The sequence below is a fragment of the Mustelus asterias genome, chromosome 1, assembly GCF_964213995.1.
Source record: "Mustelus asterias chromosome 1, sMusAst1.hap1.1, whole genome shotgun sequence".
NCBI classification, from domain to species: domain Eukaryota; kingdom Metazoa; phylum Chordata; class Chondrichthyes; order Carcharhiniformes; family Triakidae; genus Mustelus; species Mustelus asterias.
This window is the reverse complement of record NC_135801.1, coordinates 30,845,346-30,871,382: the sequence shown is the minus strand read 5'-3', so window position 1 is coordinate 30,871,382 and position 26,037 is coordinate 30,845,346. Positions and strand designations below refer to the sequence as shown.

The following is a 26,037-nucleotide window of genomic DNA, read 5'->3' as shown; positions in this document are numbered from 1 at the left end:
AATTGTTCTACCTTTTCTCCACACTCTTATTCCTCCTGCTGCACTCCTACCACCACCCGGAAAACATCTTGACACTATGCATTTCAGAGTTGATACAATGATGAATCAAGTTTGTACTAATAAACAGCTCACTTGATTTGTGTATAGTACAAAGAAACCATTACAAGACACAAAGAAGGTGAGACTTTGGAATTCCCTCCCTACACCTCTCTACCTTGTTTGTCTCTTTTTAAGACACTTCTGAAAACCTACCTCTTTGACAAACCTTTGGTCATCTGACCCAGTACCTCCTCCATATGTACTCCTGAGAAGAGCGTTAGCATGTTTAAATATGATAGAGGCATGCCATAAAACGTTGTATGTCTGTTTGTTCAGGTTTCGTTATCTGGAAAGGGGAATAAGGAACAGGTTAATGTTTTGAGAATGGATTCTTCACTCATTGTGACAAAAGCAAAACTCAAAAAATGAACCTGACTCTCTCTTTCTAGATGATTTTTAACTGCTTTTTAGCAACATTTGTCTCTTGAAATTATTGCCTCTCTATTTACTACTAGCCCACGGAACCTTTCTTGCATTACATCCATACTTCAGGCTCTTAACTCCAGTTTCTCTGTCACGTTTTTCTCAACTGACCCTTTCCCGTCCACGGTCCTGCATTTTTTAAACTGTCATACAGGATCATTTGTGTGCAAGTGCTAAATACAATGATAAATTTTCTTTCCAGCAGCACTTGAGTTAGTGAATTTTGTTTTTTTTGTTTCTTGTATTGATCTCTTGTAGCAGATTCTAATGGTCAGAAAGCATCAGCAAATCAGTAGAGTTGGTTAATCTGAATCTCGCAAACAGGTATTTTAGAAGGTTAAAAATGAGTTACTTCCATGTTGTTACTCACCTATGAGGGAACAAGTTATTACCCAAGTGTTATTGTGGAGGAAATGCATCACTTACACTTGGCACTGATTATCTGGGAGCAGGTTGTGAGCTTCATTACCACATTAATGATGGTTAAGTTACTCTTGGGGGAAAAAAAACAATGAAGTAACAATAAAGCTATGAAGAAATTAAAATGATAGAAACCTCTCTTGAATGGTCAGAAGGTTTATGTTTGAGTAGCCAATCCAGCCCAATCGAGGAAGTTCCATGTTTAACTCATTAACTGGGACAGCAGTAAAATTGCTAAAAGTTGGTTTCTGTGTCATTATATTAGAGAAGGGACAAATGTGTGAACCTGCAATCTGGACATGCATGTTGATGGAGTTGACAATGCTTTTGAATGAAGAGAAAGGGAAAGAGAATTGGGGGAGCAAAACAAGGGTATGAGTTTTGCCTCAAGTGCTGGTTTACAGCACTCATTTCCAAAATGTACATATTGGATCCATTTTGTTTTCCAAATTCTTGTATGACAGTCATCATACTAGCAGATACCTGTCCGAGGACATGGTCCCAGTCCTGTCCAGGTGTAACCTGTCCAGTTTGTAGTGGTCCCACCTTCCCCAGAATCTGTCCCAATGTCCCAGGAATCTGAAACCCTACTCCTTGCACCATCTTTCCAGCCACGTATTCATCTGATACTTCCTGGAATTTCTACTCTAATTAGCACATGGCACTGGTATTAATCCTGAGATCATTACCTTTTTTGAGGTCCTACTTTTCAACTTCCTAACTCCCTATATTCTGCTTTTAGAACATCATCCCTTTTCTCACCTATGTCATTGGTGCTAATGTGTACCATAGCCACTGGCTGTTCAGTCTCCCTCTCCAGAATGTCCTATAGACATCCTTGACCCTAGCACTAGGGAGGCAGCATATCATCCTGGAGTTTTGTTTGCAGCTGCCGCTCCAGCACTGAAATCCGGGCTTCCAGGAGCTGCAGCTGGAGACGCATGCTAGCCCTGGGCACAGCAATATCTTCTCGGCTTCCCAGGTGGAGCGTGAGGAATTGTGGCTTTGAGCTCTCCCTGCCATGACTTACCCCATTAAATTAAACCTTTAACTCTGATTAAATTGTAAGTCTGTGAACCTCAAGTTGTGAGCAGAATGACCTTCTGCTTTTGTTCAGTTATCTCATTCTCTACAAAAAAAATAACGTAGCCTCTCATACCACCCCAGCTTTCTACTTTGGGCTTGAAATGTTCTAATTTCCCAATGAAAAGCAGTTTAACATGCACCTGTACTTTGGTTTATCTTATCTTCGATGCTCCAGTCTCTTGCCCGCTCTAGCAGTGCACTGCATACCCAAGGAATGTGCAAAGGTTTTTCATCATGCCAGTGTAAACAAATAGAGGGCAACTTGATGACACTTCAGAACAAACGGCTTTATTACCAAAGCAACGATTAACTACATATACAAATGGATCCAACAGAATAACTACATGGCTACACTACTTACTTGAACTGCTGATCCTTCCCAACCCATAGGACACTATAGGATCCGGCCCAATTTTGTGGTCCTCAAGAAATGTCCTCTTAAAGGGGCCACATTACCACTAGCAGACCGCTACTCCAATTTAGGTCTCTTGGGCATCCTTGATTTTAATTGCTGCAACTTTGGTGGCTGCATCTTCAGTTCCCAAGGCCCATATGCCCTGGAATTCCTTCCCTCCGCCTCTATACTTCACTTTTTCCTTAAGGACACTGCCTCTTTGACCAAGCTTTTGACTACCTGCCCTAATACCACTTCATATAACTTGGTGTAAAATTTAACTTTAAAACGATTCAGTGAAGCACCATTATTTTAAAGTCCTACAAAAATAACTTGTTTTGGATGAGCTCCAGTTTATGAAGGGGGGGACATATGAGGACAGCTACAGGAATATTGATGAATGGATGAGATTGGGACTTTATTTAGTTTTATTCAACAGCTGCCTTGGTAGGATGGCATTCTGGGGAGCATCTCCACAATGTGCCAATTTTTATGAAAGGAGCTTGAAGTTACCCTCTTCAAGCTACTTAAGTTTTTGAAGTTAATAATAAATGCCAGTAACTTTTAAACCTGTGATTTCTTTTATATACCATACCTTGTCATTTAAAAGTTTGGTAAATGTGTAATCTCATTTGCATATGGATAGGGTGGATGCAGGGACTGGGGGATTTCAGTTATATGGAGAGATTGGCTTGTTCCACCCAGAGCTGAAAAGATTGAGGGGAGATTTAAGAGGTATTCAAAATCATGAAGGATTTTGACAGAGTAAATAAAGATGAACTCTTTCCAAGAGGGTTGAAACTATAAGGAAGATTTCTTCTACACAGCTAGTTATGGTCTGGAAAAAAAGTGACACAGTAAATTCAATAGTACAACTCTTGCGAAGAGCCAGAACAGTTAAAATGGCATCCTTCTGTGCTGTAAATTCTCTGTTAAGTCTGTTGAATTTTTAAATGGTCTATATTTTCTTTCTATTTTAGGCAAGTGATTTCAGTGACATCACAAACTGGCCTACTCCAGGAGAAATTGCTAATAAAGAGGTATGTTCGCTTGACAGTGCTTGTAGATCAGTGAGCACAGGATAGGGAAATGGGACTGGCTGCAACTTGAGACATGGACTGCAGAGTTTTGAATGATCTCTAGTAGAATATGAATGCAGTCCTTTTAAGAAACTCCTACATTATGCAGCCAAGTGACCGCCATCTTCACCTTTCCACTGAAGGTGTATAACTACATTCTGAACATATTTTTTTCTCCTGTCATGGATACTTGTTTTCTATACCAGAAGATATTTCAACATGTTGTTCACTAGCTCAGTCTGAAGACGTTTCTTCTGTGACCCACAAATATCTACCACAAGGAAAGTACTGATCCATTTTTTCCACCTACTTTTGCTTCTTAAGTTCTGAAGCGGTGTTTTGTTTGAAACTCTGTAGTTTTGTAAAACTTGAAGAAAATTAAAGCACAGGAACAGGCCCTTCGACCCTCCAAGCCTGCACCGACCATGCTACCTGACTTAACTAAAACCCCCTACCCTTCCGGGAATCATATCCCTCTATTCCCATCCTATTCATGTATTTGTCAAGATTTGTAAAAGTCACTATCGTATCTGCTTCCACTACCTCGCCCGGCAACGAGTTCCAGGCATCCACCATCCTCTCTGTAAAAAAAAAAAAATCTGCCTCGTACATCTCCTTTAAACCTTACCCCTCGCACCTTAAACCTGTGCCCCCTAGTAATTGACTCTTCCACCTGGGAAAAAGCTTCTGACTATCCACTCTGTCCATGCCTCTCATAGTCTTGTAGACTGCTATCAGGTCGCCTCTCAGCCTCTGTCATTCCAGCGAGAACGGACCAAGTTTCTCCAACCTCTCCTCATAGCTGATGCCCTCCATACCAGGCAACATCCTGGTAAATCTTCTCTCCAAAACCTCCCCATCCTTCTGGTAGTGTGGAGACCAGAATTGAACATTATATTCCAAGTGTGGCCTAATTAAGATTCTATAAAGCTGCAACATGACTTGCCAATTTTTAACTTCTGTCTTGTTATCTTTTGTTTGTGCCTGAGCCCTCCACCATAATTTGAGAATTTGAAACTTTCAATTGGCTGGCATCACAGCCTTTTTGAAGAAAAAGTTCCAGTTTTGCATTGTCTTTTGTGCAAAGCCACCATAGCCGAGCTATAATTTTAATGCTATGTCTCTGTTCTTGACTCCCATACCAGAGAAATTGGGAATTAATTTTTCTCTACATGTTGCGCTATTTGCATTTGATTTCTTTGGCTGAATTTGGTCCAGAGATTGAACTTACCAGTACATCCATCCTTGCTACATAATTGCTTTAGATGATTTTAACTACTAATTCATGGATTATTGGTCAGTTGAGTTGAAAGATACTATATTGAAATGTGCAACTTAAATATTTAGTTTTTATATATTTTTATAGCACCATAACATTATGAACCAACCAAACAAAAAGCCTCTGAATAAAAATAAGAAAAAAGACAAGGCTGAAAAGAAAGATAACAGTGAAAGCAAAGAAAACCGAGAAACGCAACAAAATGATGACGAGGAAAAGTCAACCATTGAAGATGAATCCCAAGGGTCTTCACAAAAGGGGAAGAAAGGTAGTATGTTTTGTACAAAACCTCGAATTATATTGAGACCTTTTCCTGCCTCCTAGCCAACCTTCTCAAAATCAGGTTCACAAGTATGATAATACAGAAAAACAATATTTTTTTCTAAATTTGGAAATATTCCATGACGGACAACATCTTGTTATTCATAGAATCCCTATAGTGCAGAAGGAGGCCATTCGGCCCATCGAGCATGCACCAACAGCAATCCGACCCAGCCCACATCCCCATAACCCCACGTATTTGCCCTGCTAATCCCCCTAATCTACACATTTTGAGATACTAAGGGACAATTTAGCATGGCCAGCCAATCAACCTAACCTGCACATCTTTGGACTGTGGGAGAAAAATGGAGAGAAAAAAAATTAATATTTCAAAATGATGACTTTTCAACAGGACTGGATAAAGACATTGAAAAGGCAGACTAAACAAAAGGGAATTCTGATAGGGTGGAAAGGAGAAGAGGTTAAATTCCTGACCTGAGTATTTTCAACATTTCATTTGCATTTAAAAAAAATTATTTTACATAATACTCAACTTGGAGTCAGCTAACTTCAGCAGATGGTGTTGTGATCAGCTCTTAGACCATACACATATTGCTATTGGTTCCTAGGAAGAAATGTGAAAGCAGACTTGAATGGGGTTAAAAAGCTAGTTGCAATATTTTTAAGAAGTGTGACTTAGCTTGATATGATTTTCTAACATTAAAGTTCTGCTGCCAGCAATTTAAAACAAAATTCTTTCTTACCTCTACGAAAGATTCAGCAGTGCATATAGAACATAGAACATAGAAAGCCACAGCACAAACAGGCCTTCGGCCCACAAGTTGCGCCGATCACATCCCCACCTCTAGGCCTATCTATAGCCCTCAATCCCATTAAATCCCATGTACTCATCCAGAAGTCTCTTAAAAGACCCCAACGAGTTTGCCTCCACCACCACCGACGTCAGCCGATTCCACTCACCCACCACCCTCTGAGTGAAAAACTTACCCCTGACATCCCCCCTGTACCTACCCCCCAGCACCTTAAACCTGTGTCCTCTCGTAGCAACCATTTCAGCCCTTGGAAATAGCCTCTGAGAGTCCACCCTATCCAGACCCCTCAACATCTTGTAAACAAAGATGGATTCCAACCTGCCTTCATAATAGCAGTTTTCAGTTTAGCCTGTTTCAATTAATTTCCCTATGTAAAGCAGCCAAAGGTCACAATTTGCACTGCAAACTCATGATCCTGTCTACAATGAATGCTGAAACATGGATATGTTTTCTGCATATATTGTTTCCTCCAATGCGATTGGCTGGGTTTCTTGTAGGCAACTTTATTTCTTGGCAAGTGTGTTCTCCAGATGTAAGTAACTACAAATTAGCCAAATTCTTCTTGCTGGGTAGGCATTTTTTATAATCTCGGTATACTGTAATGGCTTATGTATTTGTATAATGTTATTAGTCTTTTAACTTCCTTAAATTTGACTTGAAATCAAAATGGAGACCATTATTATATTATCTCAGTTGCATGTTTAATTAAAAGCACAAATTGTGTTATTTTCCCACCACTTAGAAAATAGTGATTTAGACTTTTAAAAAATTATGTAATGATGGCCAGCAGTACCACTTGCACCTATATAGTTTTATTTGTGACCTTGGGATGTCCCAAAAGTACTTCAGTCGGTGAAGTACTTTGAAATGTAATTATTGTTTTAACATAGGGGAACATAACAGCCAGCTTGTATACAGCAAGGTCCCAAGTAACATTGTGATAAACAATGAGATGTTGTTTCTCAATGTTGATTTAGGCTTAAATATTGTCCAAGGTATCTATAACTCCACTGCTAAAGGATCTCCACTGCTATTGGATCTTTTACATCTACTTGAGAGAATAGACGAAACCTCAGTTTGATATTTCATCTGAAAGGCAGCAGCACCGCCTCAGTATTGCACTGAAGTCTTGTCCCAGATTATGGACTTAATTCTCTAGAATGGGGCTTGAGCAGCCCCCAACACTTTTGAGAACTTCAGTACATTAAAGCTTGTTTCCTCAGAATTCTTAGAATCATTGCAGGTATATTCTCAGTACATGTATTTAATGTTGAGATGAAGGCTGTCTTTCCTTGCTTGATGCAACATTTCTGCATTGTGGGGATATTGTTCTCCTTGCTTGTTCTTTATGATTGCGTTCACATGATTTGAGTTCACTGCTCTTTTTTACATATTTTTGAAACCTTTTAGAATATTCAGTTTTATCCACAGTGTTATGCGCTTTGCAGTGCTTGATATCAAAGCATGGCTTTGTATATTTGTGCAAGCAACCTTAAGCATTAGAAGAGCTTATGCTGCATTTAATCAGCTATTGGTCGTTGAAGTTCTGCTGGAATTCTTTTATTATGCTTAGATTAAAATGTGCTGGTACTGGCAAACACTGAACACCAACTTTGTGACATCTTTTAAGGTCACTGAATAGATAGCAATTTCTGGGAGCATCTTCCTACCTGTGAAGTGGAACTTAACAGTGTGAACTCTTGTTTAAGCAGCATGTTACATGAAGGGCAAATTAAACAGCAGCTGGGGAGTTAGGTCGGTCGTCTTCCAAATTGATATCAGAGTAATCGAAAAACATGAGTCATTCTTCATAGAATTGTGCAGTAGAGAAGGCCCTGATTCCTGTGGCACATCCTCATTATATCTTGCTGACCAGTAGATTTATGCGTCCTCTTTGTTTCCTATTAGATAGCCAAGCTTCTTTACATGCCAATCCGTTACCCTCTACACAATGAGCTTTTATTTTCTGTAATAACCTTTGTTTGGTGTGGCACCTTATCAAATGTCATCTAGAAATCTTAAGTAGATGACATATGCCAGTTCCCCTTTACCCACATCACATGGTACTTCTTCAAAGAACTCCAGTAAATTGGTTCAACGTGATTTGTCCCTCACAAAACTAAACTATGTTGAATCTGCTTTATTAACTTGAATTGTTCTAAGTGCCCTATAACGCTATAACATCTTATTTAATAATAGCTTCTACCATTTCCCCTGTGGTAGATGTTAAGCTAAGTGACCTGTGGGTTCATGCTTTCTGTCTCTCTCTCACTTTTTGAATAAATAAGTCACATTCTCTATTTTCTAATCTAATGGAACCTTCCCTGAATCAAGGGAATTTTGCAAAATGAAAACTAATGCATCTACTGTCTCACTGGTCACTTCTTTTAAGAACTTGGGATGAAGTCCATCAGGACCCAGGGATTTGTCAGCCTGTAACAATTTGCTCAGTACCACTTTCCTGGTGATTGTAATTTTCCTGAGTTCCTCCCTCCCGTTTTCTGAATTTCCAGCTATTTCTGGATGTTACAGTTCATCTGCCATCTCCTTATTTTTCATTAATTCCCAGACTCGCTTTCTATAGAACCAACGCATGCTTTGTTGACTTATTTACATATCTATCCAAACACTTGCTATGTTTTTGTACTTCTAGTTAGGTATGTCTCGTATCCTAATTTTTCCCTTATTAGTCTTTTTTTGCTGTTTTTTATAGTCCCGTCTTGCGACCTACCACCCATCCTTGTGTAATTATCTAGAAAACCATGGGTAGTGGGTCCTCCCCTTGTTGGAATGTATCTATTCTGTGTATTCTGCAATATCTCTTTAAATGTCTGCTACGACATATCTGTATTGATCTATCCCTTAACCTAATTTGCTAGTTCACTTTGCTAGCTCTGCTTCCATGCCTTCATAATTGCTTTTATTTAAATTTAACATCTGGTCTTGGCCCCACTCTTCTCTCCTTCAAACTGAATGTAAAATTCTGCTACCTAGGGGCACCTTCACTTTGTGATCATCAATTAATCCTGCTCTCTGGTTGGTTCCAGAACTTGCTGTTCTAAAAAAAACTGTTCCATCAACTCATCTCGGCTATCGTTGTCCATTTGATTTCTCCAGTCTATACGTAGGTTAAAAGCCATACTTTTATGACAAACTCCCAATATTTCTTCCTTTATCCTCCTATGTGGGTTCTGATAAGGGGACCAGTGCCCCATTCTGTGACTTCCTACCTTTTTATAATTTCTCATCTCTACCCAAACTACTTTGTTTTGGTTTCTGAACTTGGGTCATCCTTCTGCTGTGCTAATACCATCATTAATTAACGGAGCCATGCCTCCACCTTTTCCTAGCTTCCTGTCCTCCCTAAATGTCATGAGCGTATCAATATTCCGGTCCCAATCAGTGTCATCCTGCATCCATGTCTCTAATGGATCAGTTCAGTTTGTTTTGCTTTGAATGCTGTGCACGCAGATAAAGAAGTCTTTAATTTTGTCCTTCTCCTTTTTTATCCTCTAGCCTTATCTACCAATTTGCTCTTGGATTTGTACTCCTGTCACAGTTTACCACATCTTTACAAATTTGATCCCTTGACTCCACTATTTAGTTTAAAATCCTGTCCTAGAACACTGGTCTCAGCATGATTCAGATTCATCCCAATGGTGCAGCATCCACTTCTACCAATACCCCATGAATCAGAACCCACTTCGCCTACACTAGTCTTTGAGCTGTGGATTTATTTCTCTAATCTTACCTGCCCTCTGCCAATTTGTACACGGCTCAGGTAATAATCCAGTGATTATTGTTTTTGAGGTTCTACTTAATTTGGTGTCTAGCTCCTCATACTGACTATACATAATCTCTTTCCTTATCCTGCCTAAGTTATGGTACCTACATGGACCGCAATGACTGGATCCTCCCCCTCCCATTGAAGTTCTTCTCCAACCCTGCACAAGTGTCCTGAACCCTGACACCGTGCAGGCAACTCTGGACTCTCACTCTTTGCTGAGAGCATCAATCCCCCTCACTAATCTGTCCCCTACCACCTTCATTTTTGTCACCACCACCCATTGAAAGGCTTCCTGTACCTTTATCTGCCTCGCTTGTGGTCACACCCACCTGTCTCTCCTCTTTCTCTCCCCTCTCCCCCCACCCCGGATGCACTGTTTGTGCAGTTCTTTGACGTAAAGTTGATCGTTGGGCAGCCATCAAATTACTGTAAATCTATTACAAGAACAAGTTAAGTTTATTTATTAGTCATAGGTTATCCTTACATTAACACCGCAATGAAGCTACTGTGAAATTCCCCTAGTCCCCGCACTCCGGCGCCTGTTCGGGTCAATGCACCTAACCAGCACGTCTTTCAGACTGTGGGAGGAAACCGGAGCACCCGGAGGAAACCTACGCAGACACGGGGTGAACGTGAAAACTCCACACGGACAGTGACCCGAGGCCGGGAATCGAACCCGGGTCCCTGGTGCTGTGAGGCAGCAGTGCTAGCCCCTATGCCACCGTGCCGCCCCCAAGTATCTTTTGCTTTAAATAATGCTTCATGAATAAAGCTAGAATTACTGGTAGATTAGCAAACTATTTTCATTTATGTCACATTGCACAACCATAAAGTTTCTAACAATGGTTCAGAGCTGTGCAATGGTCTATTGTCAATGGACTATTTTGCTTTTAAGTTCATCTGTGTGGTGGTACGTCACTGGTAGTCCACTGGTGTCAAATGGATTTTGCATTTTTTTTTAAATTTGGTGAGTCAAATAATTCAACGTCTTGCTATTCATGTACCTATTTGGTTCATTTATCTATTTCTATTCATAGTTTTCATACTTTCAAATCTAATTGCTCTCAAAGAACATGGTTCAAGTTGAAAACCAGCAGAGTTATGTTTGGGAAAATATTTTGGTTTAGATTTTCAGATTGAAAGGCAATTTTTCTTTAAATGTCCTTGTTTTGGAATTTTTGGCTAAGTTATGTTGAAGGATATTCCAGTGTGAAGAGGCATAATTATTTGATTGTGTTTTAAAACATTTTAGCAAACAAGCATAAATGGGTTCCATTACACCTAGACGAAGTGAAACAAGATGGTCAAGAAAGGCCTAGCTCGCGTAATAGTTCACGATCAGATACAACGCGATCGCTACAAAATAACAAAAGAAATGATTATTCAAGAAGTAAGTGACCTGAATGAGCTTTTCAAGTACAGTGCAGGTTTTCTATGCTTGTTTAAATATACCCAGGATTGTTTTATCCAGAACGTTGGCAATCAGCTGATGTGTGCAACATGAGTGTATGCTCCTACTCTGCTTGTCTCAGCTATCAGCAAGAATCACTAGAAGCTGAAGGGAAATGTCCAGCAGTTCAGTTAACTGGTATTGATTTGTCCTGGGCACTTGTGCAGTTCGAACATAAGTACAATTTCCATTCAGCTAATAATGGCATAATGCTTCTTAATATTGCACCATTTTGGAGAGAACAGGGCTTTTAAAACTTGTATGAAGATACAAAAATACATTGAATTTGACACACACATTTTTGAAAAATTTTTAAATTTTGTGCTTTTCAGATTGTCACTTTTTCTTCAGAGGAGAGGAAAACCATTTTTCCACACTTTTTCCCAGAAAACCTGCTGAGTGATTTATTGAGGATTAAGATTATACATCATCACACACTATTAGTGAGAAATATTAGAGACCAGGGAGCAGAATATCATTGGAAGTACTAGAGTGGAAGCTACAGGACTTGATGTAAAAACTGAATAGTGAAGCAGGGACCTTTTTTTACATTAGTTTTCATTCAAAATGTTTATATAACAATTTTTATTGAAGCACGTAACCCACATGAGAGTTTCACTGAATTGTATCTGGACCCATAAATGTGTGTCATTTTCAGCAATCAGACCAACAAAGTACAGGAAAACTGAATGGAACATACCTGGGCCTGCCGAGGTGTCTTTGGTGGAACTGGAAGCAAAATATGAAAATGTAGGGTCAACTCCCCAATACATTCCTGCCTCCAAGAGTTCTTGATGTGGAGATGCCGGCGTTGGACTGGGGTGAACACAGTAACAGTTTTAACAACACCAGGTTAAAGTCCAACAGGTTTATTTGGTAGCAAATACCATTAGCTTTCGGAGCGCTGCTCCTTCGTCAGATGGAGTGGAAATGTCATTTCCACTCCATCTGATGAAGGAGCAGCGCTCCGAAAGCTAATGGTATTTGCTACCAAATAAACCTGTTGGACTTTAACCTGGTGTTGTTAAAACTGTTACTGTTCCCAAGAGTTCTTGCCAGAAGTGCAGTCACACTGGTCATTGTCTAACCACCCAGCAGCAATAAAGAATCCACATGGCGACAAATTGGTGAAGTTCTCAGGATTTTGCCAGCATTGGGTGGGACCTCATTGTGTTGGTAGGTTGGTAGCAGCTGTGGGTAGCTTTCCAGTGGAAGATGGGGGAGGCATTCTTTCAGCTGCCCCTGAAAGGGCTACAAAAGTAAAAATGCCCCAACTGCACCCATTAGAGGTTTCCTCTCCACCTTGATGTGAGATGATGCATTTTGGGAGGACTAACAAGGCAAGGGAATACATAGCGAACAGTAGGACGCTAGGAAGTACAGATCACCAGAGGGACTTTGGGGGCGCATGTCCAGAGGTCTCTGAAGGCAGCATTATGGGTAGATAAGATGGTTAAGAAGACGTATGGAATTAGCCGAGGCATCGAATATAAGAGCAGAAGGTTATGATTGAACTGTATAAAACGCTTGTTAGGCTGAAGTTGCGTGTGCAGTTCTGGTCACTACTCTATAGGAAGGATGTAAATACACTTGAGAGAGAGTGCAGAGGAGATTCACCAGAACATTGCTTGGGCTGGAGTGTTTCAGCTGTGAAGAGAGGCTGGTCAGGAGGTGTACAAAATTCTGAGGAACTTTTCCCCTTTAGTAGAGGGGTCAATACCAGGAGGCATAGATTTAAGTAAGGTAAGGAGCAGGAGAGTTGAGGGAAAATGGTTTCACCGAGAGGTTGTGGGAGTCTGGAACTTGCAGTCTGAAAAGGTAATAGAAATGGGAATCCTCGCAACATTCAAGAAGCATTTAGAATTGCCATACAAAGCTACGGACCAAGTACAGGAAAATGGGCTTAGAATAGATAGGTGCTTGATGGCCAGTGCAGATATGATGGACCAAAAGGCCTCTCTTGTTCATGCTGCTCAGCTCTGATGATTCTGCGAGAGTTCCGAGAAACTGTCATATGCTCCTATGTGCTTTGGCACTATTCCCCTTTGCCAGCGGGTCTGCATTCTGTCTAGTCCTGGGTCTTCATATTGATCTTTCTGCCTCTGGATTTTGCCCACCATCCTTAATTGGAAGACAAACACTGAGACTGCCTCGAGGAAAATCACCCAGGTGGAACAATGATGCCATCAGGATCATGACCCAGAAATAGTCCTGACACCTGTGAATCTTTTAAGAGCATAAGATTCTGCCCAATGGTTCCACCATATCAATTAAATTGGAGTGATGGACAGTGCTTGAAACCTTTTGTGTTGTGATGCATCATTAAAACTAGGTTTCTGATTGTGACATTTTAAAGTTATCAATTGACAACAATGTGGACAAAATTCAAAGCAATTTTCTTAACTTGAATAATGCAAACTCATTTTTGTGAAGGTTGGCGCCGAGATGACAAGCGTGATAAAGACAGAAGAGATGATGCTGATGAAGTTGGCAGTGTTAGAAGTGAAGGTGGTGGCGTGCGAGGAAGTTTCAGAGGCAGAGGTAGAGGTCGAGGTCGAGGAAGGGGACGTGGCAGGGGAAACTCTCGTGGTGAGTATTTTGTTGTTCGAATTCCATCATTAGTGAGTCTATTTACAACTTAAAATATCGGACACACTTTTAAGTACATGGCATCAGCAGGTGAAGAAAATGGATTTTGTGTAATTAAGATCTCTTTACCCAGCATGTACAATGACAGATGAATTACTCTACCTCGGATTGAGTGTTATAGAAGGGTTTCTCTATCACTATTGTCACATGGTCAGAACGTTACCTGATTAACCATCCAGAGTTACCGTATCGGTTTTCCTGAATTTTCAAGTGTTTGCCTTTTAGGTTAGGGAAGATTACCAGGCTGTATTCGATAGAAATTATGAATGTCTTGCCAAAAATACTGGTTTATGGTGAAAGGGTAACATTTTGATACGTGATTACAGGATTTTCCAGTTTTATCACATTCTGTATTTCCATTCATTGTTTTGTAGTTTAAATGCTCATTCGTGGCTATAAATGGAGTGTTAGTTATGCCAAACACATCATTCCAACCAAAAAGGGTCAACATGGGTAAACTTTATTAATGAATAGATATCAGTTTTCTCTGCAATATTTTTCAATTCCAGAAGTATGTTTATGATATCATCCATGTTTCCATCAAAGACTGCTATAATACTTCTGAGTTTAAAAACGAAGTACAGTAGCAGTTTGGTGAAAATAACTTCGACATGTGAATAATGTACTTTTCCAGTCTTGTATTATTATATATAATGTACTCTTTTCCAGTCTTGTATTTCATGAATGTATGTTGTTCATAAACTCAATCCCATGAAATAATGGGTACACATAGCAGAAGCATGGGAGGTGATGTTAGTTTTGATGTGATGCACCTTCAAGTATGAATGTAAATTTTATTAACACTGATTTGGATTATTTTCTCCTCAGTGAATTATGATTACCCATATGGCTACAAGCATTCGTATGACACCTCTGACCAATATATACCAGAGTACAACACGAACATGATGTACTATTATGATGATGGAAGTGGAGCACAGATGTACACAGTGGATGAAACCTTACTGAAGGAGTACATAAAACGGCAAATGTATGTGAATGTTTCTTGTGCTGCTATAGGAGTGCTTTCCTAATGAAGACAACTGGGAAGTATTTTAACATTGGCAATTTTGTTCTTTAGTGAATATTACTTCAGTACAGAAAACCTGGAAAGAGATTTTTTTCTACGGAGAAAGATGGATGAACAAGGTTTTCTACCTATTTCCCTGATTGCTAGTTTCCACCGGGTACAGGCTCTAACCACAGATGTGAATCTCATTTTAGAGGTAATGTCTTAATATTTCTGTAATGTGAAATGCAGGAAATAGTGCCGAACTTTGTCATTGCGTTTGTTTTCTTGTCTGGCTGTTGTTGGAACCTCCACTGCTTGCATCCTATTGTTGTCTTTGAGTCATTGTGGAAGATGACTCAAGGGCGGCACAGTGGTTAGCACTGCTGCTTCTCAGCTCCAAGGACCAGAGTTCGATTCCGGCCTTGGGTGACTGTCTGTAGTTTGCACATTCTTCCCGTATCTTCGTATGTTTCCTCCGGGTGTTCTGGTTTCCTCCCACAATCCAAAGATGTGCAGGTTAGGTAGATTGGCCATGCCAAATTTCCCCTTAGTGTCTGGAGGACTAGTAGGATAAATACGTGGGGTTAAGGGAAGTGGGCCTGGGTGGGATTGTTGTAGGTGCAGACTCGATGGGCTGAATGGCCTCCTTCTGTACTGTAGGGAATTCCCTTCTTACTCTTTGAATTCTGGCTGGAGGCAACAATCTTTTTTTCAAAGTAGCCTTTATTTACAGACTCAACTATTGCCCAGAAGTAGGAAAGAGCCACTGCTCATCTCGCAGATTCTCTTCTGTGTGACATCATTATTACCTGACTCCTTACCTAAATTTCCACCCAAGTTTTATCTCTGTGCTATGTACACATTCACCTGCACCTCCTTGCAAAGCCTCTGTTTTTTACAGGGATAATCTTTATGGTGGTTTCACCAATCTTCCCAAACATGTATGCAGTTCTTTTTGAGGTTGTTGAGGGCCTGCTTGCTCCAACTCATGATCGGAGGGTTGTGATTTCTTGTTTCCATTGTTATTGGTTCTGTAGTCATCGTTTCCTCCTGAGGATCAGGGAATGCAGCCCACTTCTTGTTCATCAAAATCAAGGCACTCCTATTTCTTCAGGTGATACTGGTTTCTGGATGGACAAGATATTGCTTGTTGAAACCTCTGCTTAGATTACCTTCTCTCTGCTGGATCCTCATCCATACCATCTCTTTATTGTGTGAGCCTGGTGTCATTTGATTGAAGGTATGGGCTTGGGCTGTTCTATAACCTTTGTTCTGTCGGGCCTGGTCATGGTCCACTGCTGTGATGCTTGGCATTAATGTGTGAGAAAGTCATGGAACTTAACCTGCGACCCATCAAAAATTTAGCTTGGGGTGAAGCCATTCTGCAAGGGTGTAGAGCGGTAGCTGAACAGGGCTAACTCAAAATCTTTGGGTTTTTTTCTGAAGGGACCTTTAATGATACGTACCCCCCTCAAACTCTCTGCTGGCCTGCTGGTACATTGGCAAACCTGTGACGTGGCAAAATCTGTATGATGATGGGGCGAAAGATTAGAAGCACTCATTGACAAATTGTGGCCAATTGGTAGAGGTGCCAATGTCTGAAATGATGTGTGGAAATTATCCTCTTCAGAAAGGCTTTGATGGCTTCAGAAGTGAAGTTGTTGAGGCCAAAACATTGTGATTTCAAGAAGAAATTAGATATAGCTCTTGGGGCGACCTATGGTGGGGTGGGGAGGGGAGGGGGGCGTCATCAGGATATTGAATCTGATGATCAGCCATGATCGCAATGAATCACAAAGCTGGCTGGAATAGCCTATTCCTGCTGATATTTTCTATGCTTCTACGAGCTCATGGAACTTTTGCACCTCAGTTCAAGAGGTATATGCGAATCTGCACATGTTCTTCATCTCTCATTTAAGCCACCCAAGATTGTCTGCACTGTTGCTGGCAAATACTGAGCAGTTGCGGTCATGAAGGCCTCAACTTGCTTGCTGAAATTTTTTAACAGCTTGTTCCGGGCAGTTGGGTATCCACAATAGTGTAAGAAGTGGTTTGGTATTATCCCTGCACAAACCTTGTAATGGTATCATCTCATGTGAGGTTCAATCTGAATCTCTGGATTTGGGAGACTTCGTTGTGATTTAATTTGTATTTAACATAGTTACCGGTGGTTTGTCTGTTTCGATCTTGCACTGTAGGCCTAAGACGCAGTCAGGAAATGTTTTACATGTCCAAGTTGCTGCGAAGGCATCTTTCTATGACATAGTGCTGTTCATTTTCAGTTAAGGACCTTGATACATAATAGGCAGATCTTCTTATCCCATTATTCTGAATCTGGAACAGGACTTCTCTCAGTCCTGTTGCTAAGGCATTCCCCGCTATAATAGTTAGACTTTTGGGATAATAAGTTAGGATCTCTGATCAACATTTTTTGTCACTCAAATGATTGTTGTTGATGCACAGTCCAGCACCATACTTGGTCTTGCCTCAAAAGTTATTTTGAGGTTTGTTTATTTGAGCTAAATGAGTTATAAATTTTCCCATTTGGTTCACCTCACCATACCTTTAATATTTGGTGATATTCCAGGATGGCAGAAATTCTCTTGTCTTTTGTCTTCTGCAGGTCTGCAGTGATTCCTGTTTTCATAGCCTGATTTTTGTGGGTTTTGAAAACTCAGTTCTCGAGTGTTAATCGAGGATCTGTGTGTTTTTAATACTTCCCTTACTCTTGTTATATCCTACCTTTGTTGAATCATGGACTAAAACATCATCCGTGTGGCATATAACATCTTCCATACTTTCTGGTATGTTGGACATCATCCTGTGGAAAACCTCTGGTGCAGACACTGCCAAAAGTTAGACAGTTGAAACAGTACCATTCCAAAGTTGTTAGGTAGGTGGTTAGAAGTTTTGACCCGTGAGCAGTGATAATTGCATAAAGTTTATTAAAGTTCATATTATTCAGGTTTTGCAAAACTCTTGTCTATAGATGCCATTGGGTGCATCTCCCCACCTACTGTCTTTTTCTATTATGTTAGGCTGGCAGATTCTGATGGATCTATCTGGTTTTGGAATTGGTACCATACGAGACCACCGCCTGGTTGGTTTTGTAGCTGGTGAAGTGACTCCTTGTTGAAGCATAGCCTCGATCTCACTTCATATCTGTTTTCATAGTGGGTGTGGGATCTTCCTGGGTATAACAGGGTTTTGCATCTGCCTTTAGCATGTTGTGATGCACAGTTTTCAATTTTCCCACGTTTTGGAAATTCTCTTAATTTGTTGTCTTGTTCTTTGTTGTTGACTTCAACTTTTAGGTTTGATTTGGTTCAGACTTGTATGCAGGTTTTTCTGATTAACAAGGAGCATCCTGGTGCTAAATGACAGTGTCACAGTGATTTATCTTCCATTATGTCTTAATGTTGTATCAAATTGACTAACTTTTTTTAGCTTGATTCCTCCTGGACCTTGAAGTTTGACGTTTGCGGAGCAACTTTGTGCAGCCACTTAGTTCTTTCTGATGGACCCCAGATCTTGTATCCAATTTTTAAATTCTGTATTTTTAAAAAATATTTTATGGGATGTGGGTGTCACTGGCTAGGCCAGCATTTATTGCCCAACCCTACTGGCCCTTCAGAAGGTGGTGGTGAGATGCCTTCTTGAACCGCTGCAGCCCCTGGGGTATACGTACATCTATAGTACTGTTAGGATACAGTGTTATTAGGGAGGAAATTCCAGGATTTTAACCTAACAACAGTGAAGGAAAGGAGATATATTTACAAGTCCGGATGGTGAGTGAATTGGAGGGGGGCCTCCAGGTGGTGGTGTTCCTAGGTATCTGCTGCCCTTGCCCTTTTAGGTGGTTGTGGTCATAGGTTTGCACGGTGCTGGTGGGACAGGACATACCCAGGAATGGTGTTGTCTGGGACATTATCTGTAAGGTATGATTCTGTGATATGACTATATTAGGCTGTTGCCTAGACTATTCTGTAAGAGAACTCTCCCAGTTCTGTCACAAGCCCCCAGATGTTAGTGAGGGTGACTTTGCAGGGTCAAAGGGCTAGGTTTGCCATTGTTGTTTTCAATGCCAGGTAGTCCATCTGGTTTCATTCCTTTTGTTTCCATGATGTCCATTGACTTCAATCTTTGCGCTCCAGTATAGGTTTTTGCTCTTTTTGATTTCCTGGCTGTCTGATCCTATGCTTGCGTTTGGAGCTTCCTTTCAAAGTATTTTCTTTTTGCTTTGCAAACACAGGCTTGTTTAGAATGACACTGTTTTAAAATGACCAACTTTGCCATGGCCCTGAAATTCTGTTGTTTGGGTGGGATGTTCTTTGTGCCTGTAGCCCACCTTCCTGCCCCAGTGGGGGAAATTGTAAAATGGCAGTTGGCACTCATATGCATTCTGGTTGCTGCTGCAATTTGCTTTCAGTTTTGTACCCAATAAACGGACTTCAAACAGCTTATCCCACAGATTTCTGACTCGCCCCTTAAAACACTTTTGTTTTTGCACTTTGGCCTACCTAGCCAGTTGTACTTCTTTTCTAGGCATCAAATCTTTATGTTGTAGAAAGCCTGACTGGATTTCTTCCAAAACACCGACAATTGTTCTCTCTTTCAATCATCTAACGTTCCATTATTTCAATTGTCAGCCAACCGATAGATTTATTTATAAATGATCTCTATTTCATCACCTGGCCTTTGATTTCGACAATTGAACTTAGCGTGCTCCATTTTGACTGACTGAAATACAAGTCAAAGGTACCAGTGACACCTTTGTCAGAGGCTGTCTCCTTATTCGCCCCTTGCCTGGCCAGCACCTCATTGGCAATGCTACCAGTAGTATACAACCTAGTCTATGTTAATCATAAGTCACGAGACCTGAAGTATTTGGAGAACATGAAACACTTCCCCCAGTTTTTCCATTACTTGGCCTGCCTGAGGTCCTGTACATTCTGGGGTTTTTAAAGGTAGAGTAGAATTCCTGATAATTTGAGGTTCCCATTTCCACGCTGCTTTCTGTGTTAACCACTGGGCTATCCAAGGTTTCCCCCTCTAGTCCAATTACAGGTAAGATTCAAAGTCCTTCAGCCACTGCACTCTGCTGCTGCTGGATTTCTTGGGCTGTTTTCTGTGGGTCTGGTCACTGCTGCCACCATCAGGTGCAGCCACCATTGGTCACAACCTATTTTTGTTGGGTAATCTTGGACGGTGTTAGGTGTTTTGTTCTTAGCAAGAAAGCGGCGATCCTTTTTAAAAGTAACTTTTATTTGCATACTCCATTATGTACAGATTGCAAAGCAATAGGACAGAGCTGCTGTTCATCTCTCAAATCTCCCCTCACTCTTGTATGACATCATTACATAGCTCCTTACACACAAGCTCACTAGCCATTGTTAGTGTTAGAGTTAACTCTTTATAGCAGGCTTTTTGTTTGGGGCAGCGTGGGGGGGGGGCATTAATCATCATTAAACAACTATAAGTGTGAAAGGGTGTGAGTGCGTGTCTAGCTCACTCCCAGTCTCTGGGTGCTCACTCTCAAACTGTGAGTGGGTGAGATCACTTGGTGTGAGAATGAATGAGAACCCTGAGACTAGGAGTGAGCCTGAGCCAGACACACACACACCCCTCTTGCAGCCTCTTGTCCTGTATGAGCTGAGGTTTATCCAAAACTCTGACCATATCCCAACAATCGAGATCTGCTCACCCGCTACCACTGTGCTCCCTGACTTACATTGATTCCTGTTTAACATCACCTCAATTTTAAAATTCTCATCCTTGATTTCAAATCGCCACATTGCCTCCCCATCTGTGTTACTTCCTCCAGCCCTGTATCATTCTCAAGCTATCTCTGTGCCTCCAATTCTGGCTTGTTGTGCAATCCCAATTTACATCACTGATAATGCAACTTGTGAAGTGCCTGGGAACAGTTGACAATGTTAAACGTGTTGCATGCATTTTTGCTGTAAGCTAACAGGTTAATACTAGCTTTTTAAAAAACTGATAGCAACTCCCTTTCTAATCATCCGACTGAGAAAAGATGATTTATTACATTGGGACAAGTGGAAGAGGCAGACCTCAAGAATAACCTCAGCTAATTGAACATATGTACACATTACTAAACACCACACTAACTATCAGAGCTAACTGGCTATTAAATATCTTGAGTTGCCCCACAATGAATATCCTGCTATTTAAATAGTGTCATGGAATCTTAAATGATCATCTGAACAGATAGGCATGGCCTAATATTTCATCAGAAGCTGGCATTTTGATGCAACACCTAGCTGAATTACTACATTTGAGTCTCAGCTTAAATTATCGATCAAATCTTGTTGTGAGGCTCAGAGAGGAGAGCGTGCCAACTAATGGTCACAAATCCAATGACCTTTGAACTATATTGTAATTACACCATATAATGCAAAATAGCAGCATATAACAGTGTTGATGTTTCGAAGTGTTGAAATACTACTTGAGAAAATGCCAATATTTCCAATATGCATGAAACATTGACACAACTAAAAGGCAATGTTTTCTATGTTCACTTTTAAAGCTATGTTTTCAAAACCTTGAAGCTCAAATATGTTAAGGAAATTGACATACTGCACATGTATGCCATGGAGCACTCTTATGAAACAAAAACCACAAGTGTATAAGTTCTTCTGACTGCCATGCACAGATATGAAAATCCACTTTTTAAAATAATTTCAGTTGCCGCCTTTTAGTACCAGTAATTTCCCCTTTGCTGAACACAAGTTTGTTCTGAATTGCACATTCAGTTTTTTTTTTGTGACTGCATTAACCTGTCTGTTTTAGTTCCCCAATTTGGTTCTTTGCCTTTCATAAAAATCAGCTTCTTGCAGATCAAAGAGTTTTATGATAGCTTTTGAAATTTATTTTCAGAAGTTAGACAAAGCTAAATTTTCTTAGTCATTGCCATTTTAATAGCCAGTTAGCTCTGATAGTTAGTGTGGTGCTTAGTAATGTGTGCATGTGTTTAATTAGCTGAGGCTATTCTTGAGGTCTGCCTCTTCCACTTGTAAGAAGTTTAACAACACCAGGTTAAAGTCCAACAGGTTTATTTGGTAGCAAAAGCCACACAAGCTTTCGGAGCTGCAAGCCCCTTCTTCAGGTGAGTGGGAATTCTGTTCACAAACAGAGCATATAAAGACACAACCTCAATTTACATGAATAATGGTTGGAATGCAAATACTTACAACTAATCAAGTCTTTAAGAAACAAAACAATGAGTGTTTTGTTTTGTTTTGTTTCTTAAAGACTTGATTAGTTGTAAGTATTCGCATTCCAACCATTATTCATGTAAATTGAGGTTGTGTCTTTATATGCTCTGTTTGTGAACAGAATTCCCACTCGCCTGAAGAAGGGGCTTAGAGCTCCGAAAGCTTGTGTGGCTTTTGCTACCAAATAAACCTGTTGGACTTTAACCTGGTGTTGTTAAGCTTCTTACTGTGTTTACCCCAGTCCAACGCCGGCATCTCCACATCATGTCTTCCACTTGTCCCATTGTGATATCATGGAAATATTGTTAGAGCTAAAGATGTACTGAGAGCCATTATTAGTAATCTTTGAACACTGAGAATACATCATGGAGAGAAAATTGTCACATTGTCAGTGCTTTCTGTTTCAAATATGTAGAATTCCAATCCATGTTGATTTGAATATAATTGATCCCTTCCAGCATTCAATACTTATAACTCCTATCCTGTTCAATATGCACAACTCTGAAGCCTCCTTCAGATTCTGCAAAAGCTATCATGGCCACAAGTATGTCTAACCTTGATTTTCTGAAAATGGGATAAATGTGGTGGTGAGGCATGAAGTCCAATGGTTCAGTTCTGCTAAGCAGTGGACGCACAGGTTTCTATATGCATGCAGTGTTTAATAGTGAAGATCTTTTCCCAAAGCTTGCAATGTTCCAATGTGTAATACAAAATTTTTCTCACTAAGGTACAAATCATAGAATCCCTACAATGCAGAAGGCAGTCATTCCGTCCATCCAGTCTGACAGAATACCTTACTCAGGCCCTTTGCCCCACCTATCTATCCTTGTAACCATTAGAACAGTAAAAAAATTACAGTACAGTTGGAAATTGTTCTGTCCTTGATTGTACCAGCTCTTAATTAGAGCTATCATTCCACTGCCTTGTTTTCTTCATGTCTTCCTGCGCTTCAAATATTAATTCGCTTTTTTTCTTCAAAAGGTGTAATGAATTTTGCCGTAACTACTCCCTGTGATGGCGTTCCATGTTTTAACCACACTGCTTTAACAAATTTCTTTGAACTCTTCTTTCACAGTGGCATTTCTATATTAATGACACCCAAGAGGAAATAATTGCTCCCCATTCATCCAGTTAAATGTTTTTAGAATCTTAAACACCCCTATTAAATTGGAAGTGAATTGGTAATGAATTGCATGTATCATCCTGGTGATTCATTTATATTTGACTTTATTTTCATTTCTATAATGAGGCTCAAGATTGCACATAACAGTGGCCTAACCCCTAACCAGTGCCTCCTGGGTTTAGTCTTGCCTCTTAATGTGATGTTCTGACACCCTGATCAAGTTGTCAGAAAAGGGTGTTTGATTTTGAAGATGGGAGAAATTTATGTAAAAGTTCAAACAGCATCAGAGCATAATAAATGAGGAGCTAATCTAAATTCGTGATGCCAGTGGTCCCAGATTGGCTGAGGTGGGTATGATTATTAGACTACCCAGCATTCCTGACTTGCTGACTGAAAGGCTACAAAGATGTCCAATAAATTCATAGCCCTCGAGAGGATTAAAGGGGCAGGTTTCAGTAGGAAATGGTGACACTGTCCCTAACGCACAACAAAAACCATAAAAACTTTGTTTTCAATTGCCTTTGGAAAGCTAAATTAATGGATATTATTGACTGTCATTTAATTTTGTTTCCATTCTTGTCCTGCAGAAGGTGACTTAACTCCTTGACATGAATAGATTTGCACCCTATTTTATGCTGAATTGTAGCATTTTCGCATGTATGCATCAAGGAAATCCGTATTTAAGTTGCACAAAGCATGAGACTTCCATCACAGGAAGCATGTAGATTGACTAACATCATTGGAAAATCCTATACTTACTAAGGACTAGTGAAAATCCCAAATCTCCCATAGAAAAAAAGAATTGGTTAAAGCCAGCAGGACAACTCTAAAGTATACAATGCTTCTTGGGCAAATGTGTGCAAGCTTTGTTGTTTAGTAGCTTTCAGGATAGCTGTCTAGAGCAGTGTGCATATTTTTACTATGCAGTGCTATTTCAATTTAACAGCAGAACAAAAACTCATGGTGCCCATTGGTCTAAGCATATAGGTTCCATCATCCCTTACTAAGTTTTATCATAACATTCTGTGTTCCTATTTGTGTGAAAGTTGTATTGTTTCTGATTTTTGAGTTACTTGAAGCTTCTCTTCCATTAGTTTTCAGTGGTTGTACAGCTTTAGATTTTGTACCATTTCCGGATAGAGAATTAGAGCATAGTTTACAATAAGGACTTCTGTCTAACCGAAGTACATTGTCTGTATTTGTTGGGAGGCTTTTTTGAGGTTATTCTAGTTTCCCTATTTGGAAGATTAACTTATTTCAAAGAAGGAAACAGACCATATTTTGTAACAAGTCATGTAAAATGTTGAGTTAATTGTAAAATGCATTCCAGAATATATTTCTGAAAAGATTATTCTGAAAACTCAGTTGAGAAGGCCAGTGTTAAAAATTTAGCCTCTTGTAATAGTAAACACTATGCCCAATTTATTCACTCAATTATGAATTTAGAGCAAAAAAGGGGATCTTTAAAGCATGTGATTATCTTGTGATGCATGTTTTGGAGGAGAAAGCGTTTAAATTCTCTTTGTAGTTCGGAAGTTGTGTGGCAGTACGTTAGAAAAAATGCAGAAAAATAGCGCTGCATTGAAATATGCTTCAGCACAAATAAATAAAAGATAGAAGTAAGAATGTGCACTTGAAAACTTGCGTTTAACTCTCATCATATTATCTAATTGTATTTTGAATAATTCCAGGGCTTCACCATCTATTAATTTATGTCATAGATTATTCTGAACTTTTGCATTTATTATGTATTGGTGAAGATTGTGCCCCCCCCCCCCCCATTTTTGATCTTAATCTTTAATTGACTTGAATATATATAAACTGTGTATCAAAGATAATGTTTTGAATTCATTTATAAGTATCATAAAAATCATTTGGTCTGTTTACCAATGCTATGCTATTTTTTCAATATTGATTAGGCTTTAAAAGGGAGTACGGAGGTACAAATCGTGGACCAGAAAATGAGGAAAAAAGAAAGTCCTGAAAAATGGCCTATTCCAGGCCCACCAGTTTCTGACATTCCAAGAACTGATTTCTCTCGTTTAATTAACTGTCCAGAATTTGTACCTGGGCAGATGTACGGCTCTCAAACTGGTGAGCATACTGTAAATCTTTCAGTTAAAATATTAGTCCAACATCATTGGTAATGCACGCAGCTTGAGTGTCAAGCAGTTGAATACTGCTGTTTCTTTATGTTGTCACCCCTGGTTTGAGTGCTTGCAATTAGGGTTTCCCAACTTGCAGCCCCAATTATTACAGTCCAGCGCAAGACTATTGGGACATAAGCCAGCAAAGTAACACGCCTCAATTTAGTGTAAACTGACACTTTATCTAGTCTTTACCCTACAGCACGTATGCTTGTTATAGGCTAAGAAAGGACAGGCATTGGCCTTGGAAGTCGCCTTCCCTTACTGCTGAAAAAAAATATATGGAGGCAAGTGGCCATGGTGACAGGGCAAATATTGAAGAAGGAAAATAGTAGTTCAGTATTGGACATTCTTCCTTTTCTGTTTGTCACGAGTGTGGTTTACAGGCGCTCCTAACATTTTCATTTTAAATTCAAAAACGTTTGGCTAGTTTATCAACTAGTCTATGCATTGTTTCTCTTCCTCCTCCCTTGCTGCTGTATACTAGCATTGTGTTTCCTCCCTCAGCTGGGAGACGGAGATGGTATGAAACAAAAGTACAACTGTCAGGCTGGTCTTACTGGTTTTTGATACTTTTTCATTGTCTAATCAAAAAGGCTGATGAAATAGTTCAATTAGAGAAGTACAGTAACTGAATCAAGTTCTCTGGGTTAATCAGCACTGGAGGTGATCAGCTTCAGGACTATTTCAGACACTAGATGCTTGATCTCTTTATAGTTGTACGCAAGACAGACTTCACTCTTTCACCATTGTTTTT

At 40.0% G+C, this 26,037-nt stretch overlaps 1 protein-coding gene across 5 annotated transcripts in view; it reads left to right on the top strand.

Annotated features, from left to right (window-relative positions):
• LOC144492705 (la-related protein 1B-like) overlaps positions 1-26,037 on the top strand; it is a 94,726-nt gene that overhangs the window by 29,419 nt on the left and 39,270 nt on the right. For all 5 annotated transcript variants that reach the window (XM_078211073.1, XM_078211064.1, XM_078211056.1 and 2 more), the window contains exons 4-10: positions 3,403-3,462; positions 4,868-5,048; positions 10,914-11,051; positions 13,545-13,700; positions 14,589-14,751; positions 14,842-14,986; positions 25,053-25,227. In XM_078211073.1, the coding sequence (XP_078067199.1) occupies positions 3,403-3,462; positions 4,868-5,048; positions 10,914-11,051; positions 13,545-13,700; positions 14,589-14,751; positions 14,842-14,986; positions 25,053-25,227 (1,018 nt within the window). The remainder of the gene's footprint in view (positions 1-3,402; positions 3,463-4,867; positions 5,049-10,913; positions 11,052-13,544; positions 13,701-14,588; positions 14,752-14,841; positions 14,987-25,052; positions 25,228-26,037) is intronic.